Below are 24,310 nucleotides of genomic sequence, written 5' to 3'. Positions count from 1 at the left end.
AAATGGGGATTATACCATAAACTTCAGCAGGTGGGGCTGATTGTTTAAAATGCTCTGAAGAGGAAAAATCTACAGAACTATATGAATGTACTTCATGTACCGTGTACGAAGTCTTATCCAAAAGCTAAGAAATATTTTAGAGGCCAAATACAGGTGGAGGGGGAAAATATTTTGCAATGGTTATTTATTTTCTTTATGCATTGTCAAACTTCTCCTGATTGTGGGAATGGAGACTGTCACATCTATATTTATATATTTATAACTATTTATTTTCTTTATGCATTGTCAAACTTCTCCTGATTATGGGAATGGAGACTCTCACATTTTTATTTATTTATTTATTTAAAATAAAAGAATGGCTTAAAGATTGAGGAACTAAAAAAATTGAGGAACTGGTTGGAATGACTAGTCTGTTGCATATGCTCCTGTGAGCCTCACATAATGTTTATGAGCTGAATGTAACTTGTATTGATCTAAGGCAGTGATACTCAGACCTCAGTGATTCAAGGAACCAAATTAGCGATTAACATTACCCAAAAGAACCGCAGTAGTGTGAATTCACTGTTTCATTTACTTTATATATCTAAAAATAAAATTCTCACAGCAAAATTACTGACCAAGTATTATTTTATCAATTACAATTGCTTAACAACATCGTAAAAGCATCCTGATTGGTTAATTAAATCACACTATCATGTGCTACAAAGCCGCAGGAGACACATTAAAGAGCCACTTGCAGCTTGTGAGCCTCAGTCTGAGTATCACTGGTCTAAGGAAAGACACAGAAGACAGACACAATATGATCTGACCGGAAATAATAATTTTCAAGGAAAACAAAGGTAGGGCAGAATCATAATGGATGGAAATTGGAAGCAAAATTAGAGACTTCCTGAATATCACCAGATCTACAAGGGGTGGAAGATGTGTGAAAAATCAGGTCGTGAGTCAAAAGAGGACAAGCATTGCCAGGAAATGCATCAGGGTGTTCTTTAGCGAGGCTGAACATAAACATTTTACATTATTTTTAAAGACTCTTCCCATACTCAGACCAAGACAAGGAGGACACAAACAGAAGCCAAGATGCTATGGTTAGTTGGGCTCTGGGTCCTGTAGGAAAGGCTCTCGGGGTGCCTTTTCATGCTGGTTTGTTTGAGGGAATCCCCACCAGCAGAGATCAAGGGAAAGGAAAAAACCCCATTTCTCCATTTTTGCTAAGCCCCTGCTCTGGGACCCATGTGTGCGTGCAATATGAATGAAAAGTGAATTCTCTGGTTTGCCTATCCATTGCGGGAACATTTGAATATTTTAACCCTAGAATCATAGAATAGGGTTACCATATTTCAACACTGAAAAAAGAGGACACTCCACGGGGGCCTGGCCCTGCCCCAACTCCGCCCCTTCCCCACCCCCAGCCCCGCCCCAACTCCAGCCCAGCCCTGCCCTAACACTGCCCCTTCCCCAACTCTGGCCCCTCCTCTGAGCACCCTGCATTCCCCCTCCTCCTTCCCGCTCTGATCTTGGTTGGGGGTTGCTAAGTGCTTCCCTGCTCCCCACTCGCCCTGCAGCCTCTGTGAGCCCTGCTCCCCACTCGCCCTACAGCCTCTGTGCCCGCTGCCTACCCTGCCCCTGCGCCCCCCTGCAGCCTCTGTGAGCCCTACTCCTGCGGCGCCAGGTTCCAAGCTGCGCGGGGCAACGGGGCCACAGGAAATGTTCCCCAATGGCCGGGGGGGTCCCCGCCCGCGAGGGAAGCCCGAGCCCCCCCGTTCCCCACCTGAGCATTGTAGCTGGGGCAGCTGGGCTGCACTGCAGACCCGGCGGATCGTGCTGGGCGGACCCTGGCTTATGCCTCCCTATTTCCCCGGACATGTCCGGCTCTTTGGAAATTCCCCCCAGACGGAGATTTGAGCACCAAAAAGTCGGACATGTCCGGGGAAATCCGGACTTATGGTAACCCTATCATAGAAGATCAGGGTTGGAAGGGACCTCAGGAGGTCATCTAGTCCAACCCCCTGCTCAAAGCAGAACCAATCCCCAGACAGATTTTTGCCCCAGATCCCTAAGTGGCCCCCTCAAGGATTGAGCTCTCAACACTGGGTTTAGCAGGCCAATGCTCAAACCACTGAGCTATCCCACCCTGCCCTTCCCCAGGGGAAAGAAATTAAGTGTCCTTGGCTCTCTTTCCCATATTTAAAAACAGGTTTTGTTCACCCATGAGATACACCAAGCTTTGTTTCCTGGCTTGTAGAACAGTTCAATCTAACAGAGAGCTTAGGCCCAGATGACAATAAGTTTGAATATGGTCTTTGTGTTTGCCAACTTCCTGGATGTTTGGAAGCTGGGCAAGTCAGGAAGCCACAAAACAGCAGACAATGATTATTCTAAGCTGACCAGCGCCTCCCAATTGCATACGTTTTCCACATATTACTAAAGAAAGCATGTAATTGCCTTACAAAGCTTCACAGCTACTAAGAGCACAGACGAATACATTCAGTGTCCATCCTTTGGCCTTCCCCTTGTTTAGTCCCAATGCCTGGTGATCCCAGCAAGAGGACTGTAGTCTCCTGGCAGTCTATTCCTCTCCCCACCTGGCTGCAGGAGCACCACCAAGCCCTCTTCGCCAGACACCCACTTCTTGGAACGGTTGCCAAAGGCAGAGTCTGGCTCGGGGCTGCTGGTTGTAAGGGGGTCAATACAAGGGCAGCTAAACTTTCTTGCATGCTTTCCCGCCAAGTCTGAAAATGTAATTCGAACCCCCCAATTATTTCACTGATGTTGTGACGCATGAGGCTTGATGTGAAAGATGCCAGCTCCCCTTCCTGACTAAAAACCAAACCCTGCCTCAACCTGTCTTACAACTATCTGCACCACACTCGCCCCCATCCTCTCGATGCTGAAAGAAGGGCAGGAAACTCCCCCAATCCTCTCTGCACAACCGTCTTGTGACTAAGAGGGGGAACAGCGGCACTCTTGCTCTGTCCTTTTGGTCTTTCCTCTGGTAGTCTCTGCTTTCCTGAACAGGCCGACATTTACAGTACAACAGCACTGCCATTTTCAGTTGGTGCTCCACTTCTTGCGCCTCACTGATAGTCACAAGATTCTTGTTGCTGCTCAGGCAGATGTTCACTCTCAATCCCAGCAACAGATGATCCAGACCCACAGCCGAAGAACCCAATCTGGCCAATTTCACCACAGCTCGAATTAGCAACAGCCACAAAACCGGACAGATTCTCTTATACCTACCAGAGAAGGTTTCCCACTCACCGATAAGGAGCGCACTTTAATCTCTGTTCAATTTGTGATGTGGAAAAAGGAAGGGTTACTCACCGTGTGCAGTAACTGTCATGCTTCGAGATGTGTTCCCTATTGGGGCTCCACTTCAGGGGTGCATGCACTTCTTGAGTTCTTGATCGGAGATTTCTAGTGAGCAGTGCACAACTGTGCATGCATCCTATGCCTCCTTGTGGCAGAGCGCGAAGCTATATAAGATGTGCAGGCAAACCACCCTCAGTTCCTTCTCTACCCAGGCTTTCCCTAGGGAACGACAGCAGCAGTGGCGAAGGAGGCCGGAGAGTGGAGCACACAGAGCGACACACATCTTGAAGAACCAGTTACTGCACGGTTTGAGTAACTCTTCCTTCTTGGAGTAGCATCCCTATGGGTGCTTCACTTCAGGTAACTTCCAAGCAGCATCCCCAGAAGAAAGAGGGGACTTTGGATCAGAGTCCAGAACTGAAGGTAGTATTGCAAAGCCAAGTGCCCCGTCGTATCTCATGGCATAGAGCAAGGAGTAATGCTTTGGAAATGTATGGACTGAAGTCCAAGAAGCAGCTCTACACATCTAGTACTGGAGCACTCTTAAAAATGCAGTAGATGTTGCCTGTGGTCTGGCTGAATGTGCTCTCGTCCTGGGGGGGGAGGACTGACAACTTGCAGAATCGTAACAGGGAAAGACATCCCAATATCCATTTCAAAAGTCTGAGCAGAGCTAGGAGCCCCTTTAGATCTAGCTGAAAAGGAGATGCAATGTCTAGGCAATATCCTAAACTGCTCTCAAATGTCCAGATTATGAAAATAGGATTCCAGCTGAGAAGGATAATGTTTCAGGAAAAAATACTGCTATGGTAGTAGATGGACAGACTGGTTAAGATACAAATCTGATGTACCCTTTGGTAGGAACTCAGGATGTGGCATAAAGAGACCATATAATTAAAGATTAATATGGGGGGAGGGGGAGGAGGAATCTGCCATCAAGGCTCCAATCTCATCCTATGAGCCAACATGATGGCAATTAGGAAGACCATCTTCACAGATAAATGAAGTAGGGAGCAGGTTACCATTGGTTCAAATGGAGGTCTCAGAACCAGGGTTGAGGTCTGAGGATGGAGTGGGGTGTCTAATGTGGGGGAAAGAGATTACCCAGACCCTTAATAAATCTGGACTATACCAGGTGAGCAAAAAGACTCCCTCAACCGGAAAATGAAAGGTGGCTAGGTGTACCTTGACTGAACTGATGGATCTCCCAGATGTCTTCAGATTCAGCAGGTAATCTAGGAGGAGGGAAAGGGGAACCAATCCAGGCTGGAGGTAACAACAACCACACCAATGAACAAATCTCTTCCATTGCTGCAGGCAGGTAGTGTGGGCTGCTGTTTTCTACTGTTTAACAAACACCTGTTGCACCTCCGTAAAGCAGGAAGCCTCTATTCCCCAGAACCATCCAGGAGCCACACCCTGAGGCGTAGAACTGCTCGGTTACGGCGATACATGCAACCCACATCATGAGACAGGAGATGAGGCATGGTCAGGAGCTTGATTGATGGATAGACACATAATTGAAGGAGGTAAAGGTACCAGGCTTATCTCAGTCAGGTAGATACTATGTGGATAACTCTGGCCTTGTCCTGCCTGATCTTGTTCAGCACATTTAGATTTAGGGGTGTTGGGGGAAAGGCATAGAACAGACTCTTCTTCCCCGGTAGAAGAAAGTCAAAAAGAGAGGGCACTTCCTGTTCCTGGAAGTGGTGAAGATATCAGCCTCTGGCAGTCCACATCTGAAATATGCTGTGGAGAACCTGAATGTCCAGCTCCCATTCATAGTCACGGGAGAAGTGTCTGCTGAGGGCATTGGCTGTGATGTTCTAGATACCGGAGAGAGAGACTGCTGAAAGCTGGACATAGTGGACTATACACCAGTTCCAGAGCTCTATGGCTTCAGAGCACAAGGAGGGGATCTTGTTCCTTCCTGTTCGTTGATGTAGAACATGAACGATGGGCTGTCTGTCATGACCCTGATTGCCTTGCCCCGATGAGGGGCAGGAAATGGAGGTAAGTGTTTCTGACTGCCCTGATCTCCAATAGGCTGATGTGGAGACTGGCCTCATGGTCTGTCCATCTGCCCTGAACCGTGTCTCCAGGTGGGCTCCCCAACGTAAAAGGGATGTGTCAGAGAGTCACTGACAGGGTTGGGTGACAGAAAGGGACGCCCGCACAGACGTGGAGTTGCTTCTTCCGCCAGTTTAGAGAGTTCTTTATATGCAAGGGGACAGTCACCTGTCTGTCCAAGGTGTGTCTCCTCAAAGAGTCGGTTGTTCTGAACCAATCCTGGATGCAGTGGAGGCACAGCCTTACGAGATTGGCCACAAGGGTGTAAGCTACCATATGGCCCAAGAGTTGAAGACCATTCTTTATCGTGGTCCCCTGAAATGTTCTGCCAGACTTGACAAGATCACAAATCTGTCTAAACGGAGGTACACTTTGGCTGTCAATGAGTCCAAGTACACCCTTATAAAATGTATCCTTTGTACCGGTACCAATATGGATTTATTTATTTTCAGCTGTAGGCCCAATTCCTGGAACAGAGCAAGAGCCATGTGGGTGGAAACCAGCACTGCCTCAAAGGAGCAGGGTATGGGAAGACCAGGATCACTTCCTGCTGAAGGAAAGCCGCCATGCCTGCTAGAACCTTTGAAAACATCCTTGAGGCCGAGGATAGGCTGAAGGGGAGCACTTGATACAGGAAATGATCTTGGCCCATTGTGAATAGTAGGTATTTCCTGTGCAGTGGGCAAATAGTTATATGGAAAGTAGATGTCTTGTAAGTCGAGGGCCAAAAAGCAATCCCCTTCATCCAGTAAAGGAATTATAGTTGCCAGAATCACCAGCCTGAACTTCTGAGGCTTTACAAACTTGTTCATCAGCCTTAGATCTACGCTCGGCCTCCAACCTCTGTTCTCCTTTGGCACTAGGAAATATTTTGAATAGAAGGAAAGGGCACCAGTTCTACTGCTTCTATCAGAGGAGAGAGTCCACCTCTTGCCTCAACAGAAGCTCATGAGAGGGATCCCTGAAGAGGAATGGGAAGGGGAGTGGAAGGGAGTGTGTGACATAAAATGGATGGTATAGCTCAAATGTTATGACCTCCAAGACCACTGGTCTGTGGTTCCTGGTGAAAATGGACAAGATAGTCCCCAAAGGGAAGGAAGTGGGCTAAAAGGCACAACTGTACATCCAGAGGATTTAAACCCCTGACCAACCTATCAAAACTGCTGTTTAGATGACACCTGGATGGTCATGGAGAGCAGTTGGGCAGCTATCTTCCTCTGAAATCTCTCCCTCTTCCTGAGACCTTCCCAAGGTCTAGGGTACCCCAAGAACTGAGTAGGGCATGACCTATGGGCACTCAAACTACTAAAAAGTTTCTTTCTCGTAGGAGTGTCCAATGCCCAGGGAACACAGGGCAGCCCTGGAACCCTTCAACGTGTGCCGGGAGTCATTCATTGTCTGAGAAGGAGAAATCCTCTACTATGTTTTGAACCTCTCTTGGAAACCCTGAAAGTTGAAGCCATGACATCCTGAGCGTAACTACCCCGCTATGGAGATAGAGCTGGCAGCAGTGCCTACAGCATATAAAGGACACTTGGAGAGCCATTCCGGCCAACAACTTCATAACTATGGACTGGAATTGCTCCTCACAGTCATGTGCCAGCTTTCAATAAAGGCTGCAAGCCTGTTGTAATTAGTCAAGTAGTATTTGGCTATGACCGCCTGATAATTTGTGATCCAGAACTGCAGGGTTGAGGACAAATACGACTTTCATCCAGAGATCCAGCTGCTTTTGGTCCTTGTCATGAGGATAGATCTTGAAAATTGCTGCCTACCCCGTTCATTCACTGCATCAACTACTAGGGAGTTAGGTGGTGGTCAGAATCCTTAAGCACACGTAGGTGTTTCTTATCCACCTTTTTGCACATTGGTGGAATAGTGGCAGGCGCTTGCTACACCATCTTAGCCAGGTGAGGAGAGCCTCATTAATAGGTAGCACCACTCTGGAGGGTGAAGCGGACTGCAAAATATTGAGCAGTTTGTGTTGCAGATCCTTGACTTCCTCCAGAGTGATCAGCTGAGTGGCTGCTATCCTTCTAATGAGGTCTTGAAGCTGCCTGAAGTCGTCGGCCATGGAAGGTAGTGGAGGCATAAAGGCCTCATCCAGCAACGACAATGAAATGGGAGTCTAAGGGGTGGCTTCTTTATCTGCCCTACCCTCCTGCTCCTCAAATGTCTCCTCCTGTGGGGGTGGTCGATGGGGAGGGGAAGATATGAAACCCTTGTCTCCCTGAGGTACTGTACCAATGGTTTGGTACATTGCTACTGACAGTTGGCCCATGGGTCCCAATATAGCCATTGCAGGGCTCCAGAAGAAAGTGGGTTTAGTATGCAAGGCTGGTTCCATTTCCTTTGGTGACCTTCAAGGTACTCCCTGCAGCTGGCCAAAAGGCAATTCCCAAATGGGTATGTAGGAAAACCCATCACTCAAGTCAAAGAGACCATTTGGAAGCGGTCTTCCTCCACATCCTCCCATGGAGGGAGGGGGGCAGCTGTTGAAGATGGAGGAGGGCCCGGTGCCACAGGATGGCCGCTCAGAGACCAAGTTCTTGGTACCGAGAGGTGCTCAGTACCTGTCAACAACTCTGATAGACTCTGTTCATCCGACACCAAGAGGTCCCTCAAGTATCAGAATTTCTGTGGTACTAGAAAGGACCCCAGTACTGATGGCACGGCAGAACTCGATGGTATCCTGTGCTTGCCTTCCTCACTGGTGGAGGGTACTGGTACGCTATCGGAGATGTGCTTCTTGTTCTTTGAGCTCTGGGGCTTCACAGTCATGTTGGTACCGGAGGAAGAGTCCTTGGCCTCAACGATACTCTCAGAGACCAAGGATCTCAACAGGGATCTGGCTCCTTAGAGTGAGAGTCCTTGCTTCTCTTTCTGGAAGTCTTCCCAGTGAGCTCCAAAGACTTCTCTTGCTTAGGCAAGCCTGCCCAGAGGCTGACGGGGTGCCAGATTTGTCTGGGGATGGATGTATAGGGGAGAGGGGAGAATCTCCTGACCTAGCTCAGACGATGGTTGAAAAGATCGTTCCATGGCTAATAGTCTGAGCTTTATCTCCCTGTTCTTCCTTGCCCTGGACTTAAGTGCCAAGCAGAAGAAACACTCCTGGGAGACTTGGGACTGCCCCAGGCAACAGAAACATTTGGAGTGCCTGCCCATTGCTTATCAGTATAGCCTCCCAGCAAGAGAGGCAGCGTTTGAAGCCTGGCAAGCCAGTAATGCCCCGCCAAGACAAGACAAGTTGCCTGGAGGGAAAGAGAAAGACAATCCTCACACCTAAAAACCAAGTAACAATAGTAAATACTAAACACTAACCTACAACTATAAGCTACCTAACTGCAATAAAAAACAGAAGGCTGAGTACGTTCTTGGCCGAGGCAGTAGAGAAGGAACTGAGGGCGGTTCACCCACTCACCGCTACGTAGCGTTGGTGTCTGAGGGCTCGTCTATACTTACCGGAGGATCGACATGTGACGATCGATCACAGGTCGCTCTCCCATCAACTCCTGTACTTCACCTGAACAAAAAGCGCAAGGGGAGTCGACGGGAGAGCATCTCCCATCGATATAGCATAGTGTGGACCCTGCGGTAAGTAGATCTAAGTACATTGACTTCAGCTACATTATTCTTGTAGCTGAAGTTGCGTAACTTATATCAGGGATGAGCAAACTACAGCCCGCAGGCAGGATCTGGCCCACGAGCCATTTTAAGCTGGCTCGTGTGTTCCTGCTGGGGAGCTGGGTCGGGGGCAGCACCACGCGGCTCGGCCCCACTCCAGGGCTCCAGCCAGGGCGCCAGGTTGGGGACCGCCACACAGCTCCCAGAATCCGCGGCATGGCCCCACTCCGAGGGTCGCAGGCTGCTCCACATCTAGGAGCGGGAGAAAGGACATGCCACTGCTTCCGGGAGCTGCTTGAGGTAAGCGCCGCTTGGAGCCTGCACCCCTGAGCCTCTCTCCAAAAGCCAACCCCCTGTCCCAGCCCTGATCCCACTCCTGCTCTCCAAACCCCTCGATCCCAGCACGGAGCACCCTCCTGCACCCCAAACCTCTCATCCCCAGCCCCACCCTAGAGCCTGCACCCCCAACCAGAACCCTCACCCCTTCCTGCATACCAACCCCAATTTTGTGAGCATTCATGGCCCGCCATACAATTTCTATTCCCCGATGTGGCCCTCGGGCCAAAAAGTTTGCCCACCCCGACTTAGATCGATCCCCCCCTGTAGTGTAGACATGGCCTGAGACGAGGAGGCTTAAGGCATGTGTGAGGGCTGAACGGTCACTGCTAGCTAGAAATCTCCAATCAGGGGCTCGAGAGGCACATGCGCATCGGAAGTGGAGTGCCCGTAGGTGTGTTACTCGAAGAAGAACCTTAAGGTAATCGCACTGAAAGGAGATACTTGAGCAGCTAGAATACATCAGCAGCTTCATGGAAGTAGGACAGCCGCAAGGGAAGCTCTTAAAAATCACCATAAACTGAAGTGGTTTCTCCTGGGCAGAAAGACTACAAGATTAACTCACAGTGAAAGCAAGCCATTTGGTTCATTTACTTACCATTGGCAGCCTGGATTGGAGCATCTGAAGATCATCATAACCATAGATCTGCTTGAAGACAGATAAAAATACAACAACATTATAACACTTTTCTCTAATACTGGCCAATTTGGGGGGTTTAAGAGAGAGATTAATCTAGACCCAGCCTATTTTAAAAACACCAGGCTATCGTAGATCTTGTACTATCAAGATATATAGTTCTATTTCCAAGGGCTAGCGCAGTTAAAGTTGGGTTGACATATCAATTACAAATCCTCATTTTCCATGGTCATTAGCACTCTGAGATTTGAAGTCTGAAGACTGTGTAGTCAGTACAGTTCTCAAGGGCACACAGTTTACTGGAAACAACCACAAGACATTCAGAGCTAGGAGCTAATCAACCCTCTTAACTGCACTGTTTGCTATTACTGCTCCCTGGTACATAGTGCTCCAAGATTCAGTGAACAGGCCTTAAGTTTGCAAGACACAATCGTTTATTTCTAGGTTAGAACTGAGGAATGACTATTCCCTCCCTTCGGTGAAGAAGGAAAAGAACTAGTGGTAGGCCAGAGCGTCCAACTGAGGAGACTGGACAGTGCAGCCACTGAGATGAAGTCTGTTCCAAAGCATGCTGACATCTATCTGAAAATACAGATGACAGGACAAGTGGTTGCCCAGAAAGTCAAACATTTAACTCAAATGAGTCTATTTCAACTGAAAGGGCCTAATACTGATCCCATTAAAGTCCAGGGCAAAACTCCCATTTTTCAGTGGAAGCAGAATCAACCCCATAATCAAGGATTTTCAAACAGTCAGTTTTGAATTTAGCAGTGAATTGCAAACCTGCACTGAATATACTTCCCATACCCTTCTTCAGCACCTGGAGCAACAAGTCCAGGATTCCACACGCAACACATGCCAAAAAAAGACACGTTGGCATAGACAGTGGCAGGTCTGGAGGATCCATTGGCACCAAGGAGTTAAGTAATCTACGGCAGGTACAATGAAGTTGCTTACTGGGTAGGCAGGCAGGAGTCCTCCAGGTCCCACAATATACTGGTTATGCAACAAGGGTGGTACACCTTGGGGCAGGTTGGGGGGAGCTTTGCCTGTAGAATCAAAATACAAAAATTTTAACAAGCCTCAAAGTAAAGGCTTCAGCCCTGAGCCAAGTTTGTTGGCCTGCCCTGAAGGCTGAACTCACAGTGTCTAGACAGCAGAGATATGCTTAAGAGGAATGGTGAATAAAAACTGCAAGCTAATAATACTTGAAAGAGGGCCTGAACATGATAACAGACACCCTGTTAGCTAAGGGACCAGACATACTAAGAGATAAGGATCCTACACAGGCCCAGAGGTAAAGAACATGGTTTCATCCCGGAGATCAGTCTGGGTTTGGTGGATTAGTTCTCAGGTTAGTAGGAGTCTGAAATGATGGAAAGGGTTATGGACCCATTGCTCCCTCCCTCAGTCCCTTTTCAGAGGAAGAGTCCAGGCCTCAGTCTCACTGCAACAGATAGCAACCTCGCTGCTCTGACTTTCCGCTCTGCTGTCAATCAGATGGAAATCACTAGTCATCAATAGCATCATAGCTCTCTCTTGTGGGTACTGCTGGCTTCAGCTATGGCCAGGAAGAGCGAAGAGGAGAGGTCATAATGCTATGAAGCTGGGCTGTGCTGAGGACCATGGGGCGAGAAATGCACTTTGTCTGGCCAGTAATTAGAATCTCCACTGGCAGTATGAGTGGGAAAGGGAAGAGAGAAACGCTTGTGCATATGATTCAGCCAGAATGTCCCGTTCCTTCACCACTTCCCCCTAAGGGATATCCTGACCCATCACATTTCCTTTTGGCAGATAAAGCTGACTACAAAGCCAGTAGTGAACTTCAGTACTGCTTCCATTTGAGCACAAGACAACTCATCTCCCTTCTCTGAAAAAGACGAGAACCGCCACCCCCACACAAAATGAACTGCCCTGGGTGTTTCGGGCATTCTTTCTCCTAGCAGAGCCGTTTGCAGTGACATGGGCAACGCATGAATCCAGAGCCTCTTCTCCTCAGTCACCAAGGCAGCAATGCTTTGGCATGGGGTAATGAAGACTGGAATTGCAGTGGATTCTGACACTGCCACATGAACTTGGACTGCAGGGGGAGAGTTAGAAGTCAAAGCTAATGTGAATAAAGCCAAGAGCTGACCGTGTTGCTTAGTCTGCAAACCAATTCTCTACAGGTCCACACTGACTAAATCAGGAGCAGCTCTGGGTATCATCTATAAAGCTTTCTGAAGATAGAACATGCTACATAAATGCTAATTATTACCCATCAAATATTCCCAACACATAAAAGCAGGCAACTTTATTTCATAGGCCAGCAAGTAAAGCATGCTGAAAAATGCAAGTCTTTAAAGAGTGTATATTTCTTAGCGTAGTTATTGCTGGCGTGGTGCTCAACTGACAACCTGCAGACTGAAGTCCTCTGTCTATTCATGTGATTTGTTAATATTGCGAACCTGAAGACACTAAGGGAGCTGCCCGTGTAGAAGCAGCTGGCATAGACACACTGGTAACGCTCAGGCCAAGGCTGTTTGTAGTGTTCATACTGCTTGCCATGCTGACAACTGAGGATGTGGTGCTAGTGGCGGAGGTTGAAGCAGTTGAAAAGGTTGTTGAGGGCTGGAGTGAAGCTGTGCTCTCCACACTGGTGTGCTAGAAAGGAGACAAAAAGAATGGGGATCACAGAGCGGACAAACCACACTGCAAAACACCTGAGTAAAAACACCACCCAACCTTTTAGGTAACAGCAGCATGTGCAAGAGAATCCTAGCATTCTCATCTGTATTATATACATACGCAACAGGGACCAGTAAGCCAAAGGCTATAATTCCATTAAGAGGTTCTATAAACCTACCCCATGAGAATGAAACGCACGTCACCAGGCCTGAGTTGGAATTATATATCTGTAGTTCAGTTGCTTTTTTATTATGTTAACTAAGGTCATTTTGGCTCTCACCAGAATGATCCTTTTAACTTAGATACAGTCGCATTTATGTTCTCTTTGCAAGCGTCTAGGAGTTTATCTAAGGAAAAGGATATTTGCTTTAAAGGGCCCCTGCTAATAGGATTTCTTCAGGCCACTTGCAAAAATTAAAAGCGAAATGCAAACTTAAACACTGTGATGCCCTTAGTGGTAGTGGAGGAGAGGTGTTAAACTGATACGCAAGCCAGACATAGTGTCGAGTGCAACACAAGTGCCATAACGGCATAGCTAAAGCTCAGCAGAGAATGGGAAGAGGGAACGTTTGCTAAGTAAGAGATTTCAAGGTACAGTAAAAGCTGTTTTATCCGGCACTTCACCAACGGGAAAGCTCTATAAACCAGCATTTCTGATCTTCGTTGATACACTGGTTTCTAGTCCGCTTGGCGCAGGGCCGGCAGGAGGTTGGGGCGCGAGAGGGGGTGCAGAGCGTGGGCTCTGGGAGGGAGTTTGGATGTGGGAGAGGGCGGTGCCCTATCTGAGAGGGCCGCTCACCTTGGGTGGCTCCCCACAGGCAGCGACCTGTCCTGGTTGCTCCTCAGTGGAGGCGATCCTAGGCAGCTCTGCACGCTGGCACTGCCCTCGCAGCTCCCATTGGCCATGGTTCCCAGCCAATGGGAGCTGCAGAGCCAGCGCTTGGGTGGGGCCAGGGCAGAGTGCAAAGCTGCCTGCCGTGCCTCCGCCTAGGAGCAGTTGGGGCAGGTCACCGCTTGCAGGGAGCTGCCTAAGGTGAGCAGCCCCCAGATCCGGCACCCCATACCCCCTCCCATACACAAACTCCCTCCCTCTTAGTTAAACGGCATTTTTCACTAACTGGCACCCCCCCATTTCCCCACTATGCCAGCTAAAACAGCTTTTACTGTACTTACCGACTAGGGATGATGTAATGGTTTCTAACACACTTACTACATATACTGAACCCATACAGAAAACCCCTCTACTAACCATAACCAATCCATATGCCATTTTGGGGTTGCATACACAGGGGCAGCCCACCACAGAGCAAGACGGCAACTGTCTTTCTATTTAGCACTAGGATAACCACATCTGTTCAATACGGGTTGCCTTGTTACCAGAAACACACAGACGTATGCAGATGATGGTAATACCCATGCGACACATTCCAGAATCATGTGTTACATGGCGTTCTTCATACACCTTAGCGCATGTCACTTGCACACTGCCTGCTAACAACTCCACTGAGGTTAGTAATAACACTCAAAACTTCGGAGCAGCTTCAAACAGCTACTTTACTATGACTTTTTAATGCAACTTGTGGCAAAAATGTCTCTCTCTCTCGCTCTACTCCCTTACATGGAAGTTTCCTCTGTGGCTACATTTGTCTGAGGAATAGGATGGGCAAAATTCAGTGCTAGACCATTGACAGCTTTTATGTCCGATCAATCACAATCCGCCAGCACCAGAGACGAGCTCTTGATACTACTAGAGAGCTGGGAAATTGCCCCTCTTCCCTAGTGAGATAAAGCACTTGTCTCAGTCCCTGGGCATTGTGACACTGGCAGACCAAGTGTCAGCTCATGCCTAGGCCCCAATTAAACACTGATGAATGCATAGCTGGAAACCAGTCTGGCTCACCTGCGTGTTAATGTTATTAAAATAGGTATTCGATTTATAAAAATATGTTTAGACTTTATGAAATGCTTGTAGGAGGTTGCTTTTATTAATCTCACTTAATATAACCTAATAACGTGGGGTACAAATGTTAAGTGTTTGCATTGCATCTGTAACTGTGTAACTCACCAAACAGGGAAGAAGCATTAACTAATGTAAAGGCTGGCTTCCTATAGAAAGTGTTAGGTACTGTACACAAAAAGACTAACTGAAACCAAATGAGCCACTGTTAAGCATCAAAGGACAAAGACTTTGTTAACTGCATTCGTCCTCCCACCCCCATGAAGAGGAGACCTGTACATAAGTTGATCCCATCAGCTTGAACTCTGGGAGGAAGGGAATAAAAATCCCTGACAAGAAGAAACTGGGTCTTTTATGCTGCTTGGACTCTGAGGGGCAAGCAAAAGATCCCCAGTGCTTGGTATGGGTTAGCTCTAAAGGACTTACAGAGCTTGCTTATAATAGGAGCTTCTATCATTCTAACTAACTCATTTGTGTGTATGTTTACCTGCTTTAAACTTGTAAATAACTCCTTTATTTTTATTAGTTTATTATAGGATTGGCTACAAGTGTTGTCTTTGATATAGAATTTAAGGTGCAATTGACCTGGGTAAGTGACTAGGTTTTTGGGACTGGGAGTAACCTGAATATTGACTTTCGGTGTAAGGGACCATCTCTCACAAAGGCAAGCTTGCATGGGTGGCAAGATAGAGGAGATTACCAAGGAGCCTGTCAGTGACTCCATGTTAAGGCTGTAATAGTGGTTTAGGAGTTCACACTTGATATTTGGTTGGTGAAATCTAAGGATAGAATTCAAAACCAGTTTGAGATTTGTGCCCTGCTTCTTAGCAGTCTGCCCTGAGGCCGGTACCACTCCAGACAGCTTGACAGGCATCTTAAACCTTTATCAGGAAAACTGACTGTCGATTTAATGAGACAAGGTGGGTGAGGTAAAATCTTTTATTGGACCAACTACTGTTGGTCAGAGAGACCAGCTTTTGAGCTTACACAGAGCTCTTCTTCAGGTCTGGGAAACATACTCAGAGTGTCACAACTAAATGCAATGCGGAACAGATTGTTTAGCATAAGTAGATAACATATTTCAACACTGCAGACAACAATGTAGACTTAATAGCTGTTATGATTCAAACAGGACTTACCGCATGTGAGGTGCTCGCAGACAGCGCTGCAGCAGAAGAGAGGCTGTTCTGATGATTGGAGAGGGAACTAGAAAGACAAATTTTAAAGGATTAATCAATAAAACTAAACAGACTAATCATCCTGAAATTTCTCACAACTGAACATTATAAAAGCATTTAAAATACTTTTTAATGTTTTAGTGATTTATTTTAACACTAAAAATAAGTTATTGATATATACAGAAAACCAGTTCTGGAATCAAAAGCAACGTAACGTCAAAGATCATTTAACAGTGGAGAATGGCAATTAACTACCCTTCTCTCAGTGTTATAAGAAAGTCATTGTGGCTGACAGGAAGACACTGCTCATTAGTGCTTGTAAATTTCTCATGTTTTAAATGAGTAAAAGTTTCTTATTGAGTTGCCAAAGCAATGACAAGCCATTTATAATAGAAATAGAATCCCTTCTGCATAATACTGACCCCACTAATGAACATTACTGAGTATTAACACCACAATTCTGCTAATGGTCTCAACACCTTCAGGAAAATGGGGATCAAAGAAGTGTAGATTAAAAATGGTGAAGTAAAAGCAGGAAGAACACTTGTCACCTAGAATACCAAAAGGGAATTCCAGCATCAAACTGAAATCACACCACCGAGCCTCCAAATCCATTTTAATCACTCACAATATGCTTACATAATACTACATAGCTTCTAATGTTATCTGTAGTGTTGTTGTAGCCATATTGGTCCCAGGATTAAAAAGAGAGAGAGAGAGAGAGAGAGAGAGAGAGTGAGTGTGTGGGTGAGGTAATATCTTTTATTGGACCAACTTCTGAAGAAGAGCTCTGTGGAACTCAAAAGTTTGTCTTTCACCAACAGAAGTTGGTCCAATAAGATATTACCTCGCCCACCTTGTCGCTCTCATATACAAACTAATTCCCATTATGTTTTAAAATATTCAAACACAGTAACACTCTGGTAATCAGAGCATGTTAAAGTGTCCATCACACAGAATATCCACTATCGAAATTCTAGGTAGAAATACAGTGAGAAGATACAGGAAGAGTGGTTCAAATAAAAAAAAGACTAAACAATAGGAGTTTGCATGTATCCGTATGTCACGTAGATTCTTCAAGCTAGGATTGCAACTTCTGAGCTCTCAAACCTTCACAGCTTTAGGCAGGTCTCCACTTTCTGAATTTAAAAAAATTGATTGCCAAAGTACACTTCATTTCATCAGATGATTTAAAGACCAAAATCCCTCATCTTGTTTACAAAGGAAAAGCCTCATCTCTCCTGAGAGCTATAGAGTTATAAAGGACAGAACTCAGCCATGAAATCAACAAATGATCAGCTCCTTTTGCAACAGTAAAGAGCTTGTTTCTCACCATCAGGGGTTCGCATACATTAGGACAGTTCTCCGAGGCAGACTTACTCCTCAGAAGTCTCCTAGCTGAAATGAATCCACATTCTTCCTGCTAGATGTGAATCTTCTGATGCCTCAGCAGAAGGAATACTGTCTTCCCAGTTCCTACATTTTCAGGCGAGCCAGCCATTCTCAAACTCCTAACCTTAACTTTTTTAAATCAACTCTCATTTCTTGTACTGCATTGTTTTGTTTTTCTCCTCCTCGAGTTAGACTGTCCGCCCACATCTAGCACAACTCAGCTAGTTTATCTTCAGGGGAAAGGCTCAACATTTTTGTAAATAGTGGAAATGGACTCTTGTAGTAATTCTGCTTTAGGGAGTACATTCATTCTTCCCACAACTACTTGTTTTCTATCAATCAAGGAGTCCCACCTCCAAGCTTACAGTGCTAACAGCAACACCAGCACCAGATCTATAAAAGCCTTCTTGGCAGGTGACTAAAGCTTGTTCTTAAGCATTGTAAATGACCAACAGCTTCACCTTTCCTCCCACCCCAAAACTAATGCCACCCCAGCAAAATAAAGGGCAAGCAAAATGCAACCACCACAAATAAAGCCAACCATCCTGAAGAGTAAAGCCGCTCAAACAGGTCTGGTCACCACTCACACGTCTATACGCTCCCTTCAGAATTCTGGTATTAAGAAAGACCCATGCATGTCAATGAGTGTCCTGACCATGATTAAATACAGGCATTTTCTTTGGAGAGGCACCAGTGGCGTTTACAACCAGACTGAAAGTTAATACTGTAGGGCATTTCCTAATTCAGGACCAGGCCCTTTGAGGCATGTCAAGGAGGAGGACCAGCATACACTTCTGCAGCTTTACAGACCAATTTCACTAAGACTTTTAGTGCCTCCCTCTCCTGCAGCCACCAGGATGAGGAGACACTGTGGCAGAAGGAGGGAAATGCTTCAGTCATGCACAGGTAGTTTTTGAAATGCACATTCCCTCGACACCTTGATTCATCAGGGGGCCCACTACTGAAAAGACTCAGACTCAAGAGCTGTCTGCACATGCAAGTCAGATATGTGCTTGGAAATCAGGCATCACTGTCTTTTCAGGTTACTCCAAGTCTGCCCCACATCATGCACACCTAAACCCAAATTTCTAGCCAGGCACCTCGCTCATCGTTTGTGAAGCGCTTTGGATCCCTTTTGGATGAAAGGTGATACAGCAAAAATGTGAGAGATCGAGTCTCAGGTGAAAGGAATAATTCCAATTACTTGAGGCATTTAAGACTTCACTCAACACTGGCTGTCCAACAGGGCATGACCATGCACTAGCTGGGAGATGGACCAGAGCCATTAGGTCCTGGTTCAATCCATTGCTAAATTTAAGAAATAAAGTGCAGAGGTCAAACAGCGCAAGTAGTTTATATAATTAATACAGACTCACGATGACACCGGTTCAAGAATGAAGCTTTAATAATGGGCCGTGAGAAGCAAACAGCTGGCACAGAAGAGCTCAGTGGTGATGGACAGAACTTCCCAGAGCTTCAATCTTATAGTTCACATTTCCTCAAGAAGCACTCGGAACCACTCAGCCCTAGTCCCAATGTCGACATTTTTTACTTTAAATGGGTGACAATCAAGGATTTAAACATCTACAACATTTAAAAATGGTCAGAAAAGCAACTGCTAAAGAACTGGATTTTTATAGGCTAAAAAACTGGCCAGATCAATAGCTGGTGCTGTGGACAAAGCAGCAAAAACAAAAAATGAAGGTATGAGCGTCATTTGGAATCCACTATAAGCTACGTTGAAGCAGCAGATCTTTAAATAGGATATTGCTGCTAAATCTATGAGACTCCAAGAACAGAGATCTGTGGGCACAGTACCGCTGAAATGTAGCATGTGGTTCGTATATTCCAACCAGGATCTCTTATGAATACCTGTCCTAGTTCAGGTTAAAACAGGAGAGGGGGCCGCATTTACCTGGAGTCACCTTGTACACTGACCCATTTCTATCCTGCGCACACTGCCACTAAGCCCAAATGCAACCCGTTTTCCTTTGTCCTCCTACTGTACCTGCTTAACTGGGAGAGTGAGCTGCTGGCCAAGTCACTGGACTGGGGCAAGCTGGGTAACGTTGCTGTGTGCTGTGGAGCTGAAGGCAGAAGCGAAGCAGTGGAGGACGCCGTGCTAGGCAGAGACCCCGCAGTAGGTAGCGAGGGAGAGGTTTCTGTCTTAGACGTTGGAACTGATGAAGTAGCTGCAAGTTAGAAAAAGCCAATCAGAAAGGAATTCCAGCACACACAACCCCACGTATTTGATTCAGGAACAGAGAGACTTTAAGGCAAAGCAGCACATTCCAGTCAATTTACCAATGTGTGAGGAATTGGTACCGACGACTTAGTGACCCGCTTGACTTGGCTATTGGAGTAAATTCCACAGGCATTGGTAAAGCCATGCCATCTTTCCTTTGGCAGGTCTAAGATTTTCACTAGTAGATTTTTAATGAGTGACATTCCTTTGTTTATTTATCTATTGTCACTTTTTTTTTTTTTTGCACCCACTGGTCTGTCACTCCCCCTCTTTGAATCTCCCGCATTGATTCCAATCTTCTTCCACATCAATTTTGAACTCCTTGTCCTCACTTTCAAGGCCCTTCCCAACCTTTGCCTACATCTCTGTTCCTCTCCTAACTGGCCCACTTCCACCCTATGCTCTACCAACACAGCATGTCTTTATAATCCCATGGCGATCTCCTTTTACAACCCTGTGCTTTTGCCCATGTCTGGAAAATCATCAACAACCCTGATGAAGCCTCTTCCTCACGGCTCACTTATTTTGGGTAGATGACCTCCATTCTAGCCCTCTTTATAGGTTTTTTTACATTCAGATTTCCAACTCAATGGCTTTATTAGTCAAGAATGAAGAACTGCTAGCTGTAAAAAAAACTGCAGACACCAAATCCAATAGAAAAAAATAAAGGAGCTAATGGCTTGTATGCAACTAAGGTAACACTCCGTGCATCTTTCAATTCCCTTTTCTTCCTCCCCAATATCACTCTGCTCTTCTTGTTACACCTAGTCTAACTTGAAGCGTAAGCGTGACAAGAATCTGTTGTATTTGCCTAGAAAGCTCCAGGCACATCTATAATGCTGTAGATTAAATTATTTTTTTATTTCTATTTGTAAACAAGAACAAGATACTGTTTTGATACTCTTCAAGTGAGTTTTGGACAGACAAAAACAGTATGTACAACTTACTGGTTCAGAGTCGCAAGGAAGTACATCCCTTTAATAAATGGTTTAGAAGTATTTGGGAAGTGCTGACAATGAAACAAAACAAGCTACAGTCAAACATAACACCCTTTCATTGAGCACTTTTGGTGACCCAAACAGATGACTAACATGACTTTGTTTTACTCATCCTAGAGATGGAAAATGCCAAGAATGAACTGTTCTACTGTTAAAAGTCACCTACTTATTACAAATGCACCTTTCCCAGGGATCGCTACCTTGTAATGTTAAGCTGGAGGATTCTAGGACAGTAATGTAATTATCCGTTAAATCCATGCTGCTGTTCTGTGATGTCCCATGAAGAACTTCAATTACAACATGGAAATTCAGAAGTTCTCAAACTAGTTGCTGAAATTCACAAACAGCCATTTGCTGCTAAGGGTACATCTACACTACAGCGGGGAGTCGATTTAAGATACGCAAATTCAGCTACGTGAATAGCGTAGCTGAATTCGACGTATTGCAGCCGACTTACCCCGTTGTGAGGACGGCGGCAAAATCGACTTCTGCCGCTTTTTGTCGGCGGCGCTTACTACCACCTCCGCTGGTGGAGTTAGAGCGCCGATTCGGGGATCGATTGTCGCGTCCCGACGGGACGCGATAAATCGATCCCCGAGAGGTCGATTTCTACCCGCCGATTCAGGCGGGTAGTATAGACCAGACCTAAGATTCAGAAGGCCAGTTACACCTTTCATGCAGCTCCATCTTTTTATACCTCAGGGTTTCAGTGACTACGCCCCAACAAGTTAACTATTAACTGGTATGCAAAATACAAGCGGGATGAAAAGACTCAGTCTTAAGAGTGTCCCCAGTACAATTCGGATATGTGCTTGGAAGTTAAGCATCATCGTCTTTCCATGTTAGCTGTTTTGTTGTAGCTCTCTGAGGCCCCCAGTCAGGATCAGGCCCTCCCAATGTGTTAGGTGCTATACAAACAAAATATTAACAGTGACCACCCTCGAGAACGTACAGTCTGAAACCAAGCGCAATGAGTATGAGAAACAAAGAGAGGGAAGGGAGAAGGAGGGTGATGAAAATAAAAGCATATAGTGACATAGGGAGCAACTGCACTACTTGATGGTTCATGAAGATGCCATTTAAAAAAAATAAAACTAGCTGGTCCTGACAGACACACAAGCCACTGCTGATTGTTAGGGTCAAAGCAGAAATGGATTTTGAGGAGGGATCTGAAGGCGGAGGTAGTGACTATCCAGATCACTCAGATGCAGGGATGGTGCCGCATGCATAGGAGGTGGCACAGAAAAGTCATGCAGATGACTGTAGGAGAAGCTGATAATTGGATGAACAAGGCTGGCATCCCTTTGCAGAGGAGGGAGCTGCCAGGGTAACACTATAAGAGACAAGGCAGGACAAGCGAAGGGGGGGGGGGCAGTCATGAAGGGCCTAGACAGGAAGGACAAGACACTTGCACAGGATGTGTTTAGAGAACATATGAACCTAACAACTGGCCATACTAGGTCAGACCAAAGGTCCATCAAGCCCAGTATCCTGTCCTCTGACAGTGGCCAATGGCAGATGCCCCAAAGGGAATGAACAGAACAGGTCATCAAGTGATCCAAGCCTTGTCACCCAATCCCAGTTTCTGGCAAACAGAGGCTAGAGACACCATTCCTACCCATCCTGGCTAATAGCCATTGATGGACCTATCGTCCATGAATCTATCTAGCTCCCTTTTGAACCCTGTTATAATATTGGCCTATAGTATTGGTATAGTATTAGAGAGGGAAAACCAGGCAAGAGAACTGAAGAGAGGAGTGACATAGTTAGGGCAATGGGCAGGAATATAGTCCCATCTGTCATATTTTGAAAGAATAGGACGGGTTGGGGAAGGCATGATGTGGAAATCAGAGAGGAGGTGACAGAAGTCAAGAATGGATGATTAGGAGGACTTGGACTAGAGTTTTAACAGCATGGGCAGAAAGAAAAAGGTCAGAGTTTGAGTGTGTTAAGAAGGAAAAAAACATAGCCTGGATGTGTAGGGTAAGTGCGGGAGGAGTCAAAGATAGTCCCGTTTACAAACATGTACGACAGAGGACAGCAATGTTAACAGAAATTGAGGATTGGGGATGGGCAGAGACTCTCTCTGAGCTAGATTCTAGAACAAATGCATCAAATTTAAGAGTTCCAAGGTCAGTTAAGGATGATTTACTTTGCACAGCAAAGAATTTGAGACTTAAAAAGTAGCCAAGTGGGTCTTCAGAGAACTTTGTAACTTGGGAGATGAACAAATCCAATCAATAAAAAAGCAGGCCACTGTGCTACAGACAGCAACTTCCACAGCGCCCTTTGTGGTAGCTCATGCTTCGATTGTAAACCAACGTTCAATTGGAACAGTATTTTACAGATATTTTGAGAGCAACTGATTCAAAGATGGTAAATCAGCAGACTCTCAAGCTTTTTTTCAACCTTAAACTGAATTTTGTGCTGATGAAAACATGTCAGGTTTACACCTCTGGATACTCAAGACCTCTGTTCACAAAACTTGTAGGAGAAAAGAGTACTTGAAGGACCAACTGCCCTACTTCTGACACCAAACCTTGAGGGTAGTTTTTGAGAGATGGATACCTTCCCAGAGTTGGGATAGACACAAGGTGTGGGTCTGAGGGGGTAGGTTTACAGGGAGATCAATTTGTGCTGCTACGCATAAAAAGGAACACAGACATGCTCATACAGGGCAGAAAAGCATAGTGTTATTGATAATGATAGGAATACCAGGAAGTAATCCACAGGGGGTACTACCAGTAAGATAATACATGAAAAAAGGTTCAGCAAAAAGGCCAGACGACCACTGTCTATGCATCAGCATGTTTGTTTGCTCTACTGCAGCAGATAAGCCATCCAGCAGAGGGAGCATGTTAGCCAACCTTATTCCCAGAAGTTTGCTGCAGGATAACAAGAGAGAACAGAACAAAGCCACATTCTTTTTGAACTCCACTAAAAATAAAATTACGATCAATCTGTTCTCCAAATGGGAAGCTGGAAAATTGGTAAGACATGTCTGATTGACATCAATGTGGGCATGAGAATTAAAAAAATAAAACTGGGAACTTCCCTGTGACTCCAAGTCTATTCAGTGTTGCACATCTGGGAGCAAATTTAATAAGACTGATTTTAATATTTCATTATTAGCAAGCAAGTAAAAGTGCAGCTCACAAGAGAATCAGGGTTAGAGTTACCAGTGCCTTGTCCCTTTAAAAATTGAAGGTCTGCAAAGTCACTTGAAATACAGTTTTAGAAAAGCATGAGAGAAATGAAACAAACAAACCCCCAGGGGGAAAATGTGTCACCCTATCCCAGCAAACAACCAATTTTAAAGAAAGACTGTAAAATAACAGACACAAGGTGGGTGAGGTAGTATCTTCCATACCTTGTCTCTCTAATATCCTGGGACCAACACGGCTACAACAACGACACTGTAAACATTTAAAAACAGGACCGATTGGGAACTCCCACCAAAGGGATAGATTAACTGAGCCTAAGCAGTTGGATTTATCAAACTGAAAGTGGGATTTGAACGGGGTACACAGATAACAGAAGCTGTAATTAGGACAGTTTGCCTTGGACTGAGCTTCAGGAGCTAGCTGGAAGGAAAACACTAACCGAGCCTGCCAAAACGGAGGAATATCTCAAGGTCCTACAACCAAGGGAAAGATGCAACTGAACTTCACCTGCAGCTCTTACGGCCAGCACAAGAGCCAAAGGACACGTCAGGATTTCCTAGTGTGAGCGCGCAATTTCAGAGAAAGTATTGTTTGTCTCACAAGGAGCTGACTCTGACCTAAGATATAACCCTGTCCTTGCAACAAAACACATTCAGCCATTCAGTCCTGACCGGATAGTCGGACGGTGATGCAACCTCGTTTAAAAGATAATCAAGTTGCACATGAGACC

At 45.8% G+C, this 24,310-nt stretch overlaps 1 protein-coding gene, 1 long non-coding RNA gene and 2 other non-coding genes across 12 annotated transcripts in view; all 4 read right to left on the bottom strand.

The window, feature by feature from the left end:
• The window catches only part of UBAP2 (ubiquitin associated protein 2), a 136,967-nt gene that overhangs the window by 16,259 nt on the left and 96,398 nt on the right, over positions 1-24,310 (bottom strand). For 5 of the 9 annotated variants that reach the window (XR_010588747.1, XR_010588749.1, XM_008166368.4 and 2 more), the window contains 5 exons: positions 19,182-19,365; positions 15,743-15,809; positions 12,427-12,622; positions 10,937-11,028; positions 9,941-9,988 (listed from right to left, as the gene is read on the bottom strand). Coding sequence is in view for 5 of the 9 variants with exons in the window: in XM_008166368.4 (XP_008164590.2) it covers positions 9,941-9,988; positions 10,937-11,028; positions 12,427-12,622; positions 15,743-15,809; positions 19,182-19,365 (587 nt within the window). In the remaining 4 variants the exon portion in view is untranslated. Of the gene's footprint in view, positions 1-9,940; positions 9,992-10,936; positions 11,029-12,426; positions 12,623-15,742; positions 15,810-19,181; positions 19,366-24,310 lie in introns of all 9 variants that reach the window. The other 4 variants (XR_006174510.2, XR_010588748.1, XM_008166367.4 and 1 more) reach the window with 1 other exon arrangement.
• LOC112059285 (small nucleolar RNA SNORD121A) lies at positions 18,134-18,216 on the bottom strand. Its single transcript, XR_002888550.1, has one exon. It is a non-coding gene; the product is annotated as a small nucleolar RNA SNORD121A (small nucleolar RNA).
• LOC135972333 (uncharacterized) lies at positions 19,605-23,198 on the bottom strand. Its single transcript, XR_010588750.1, has 2 exons — positions 21,062-23,198; positions 19,605-20,773 (listed from the first exon to the last, which is right to left on the bottom strand). It is a non-coding gene; the product is annotated as an uncharacterized LOC135972333 (long non-coding RNA).
• LOC112059286 (small nucleolar RNA SNORD121A) lies at positions 21,178-21,258 on the bottom strand. Its single transcript, XR_002888551.2, has one exon. It is a non-coding gene; the product is annotated as a small nucleolar RNA SNORD121A (small nucleolar RNA).

The sequence above is a fragment of the Chrysemys picta genome, chromosome 6, assembly GCF_011386835.1.
Source record: "Chrysemys picta bellii isolate R12L10 chromosome 6, ASM1138683v2, whole genome shotgun sequence".
Classification (NCBI taxonomy): Eukaryota; Metazoa; Chordata; order Testudines; family Emydidae; genus Chrysemys; species Chrysemys picta.
The sequence above is the reverse complement of the archived record's forward strand: the minus strand, read 5'-3'. Positions and strand labels throughout refer to the sequence as shown.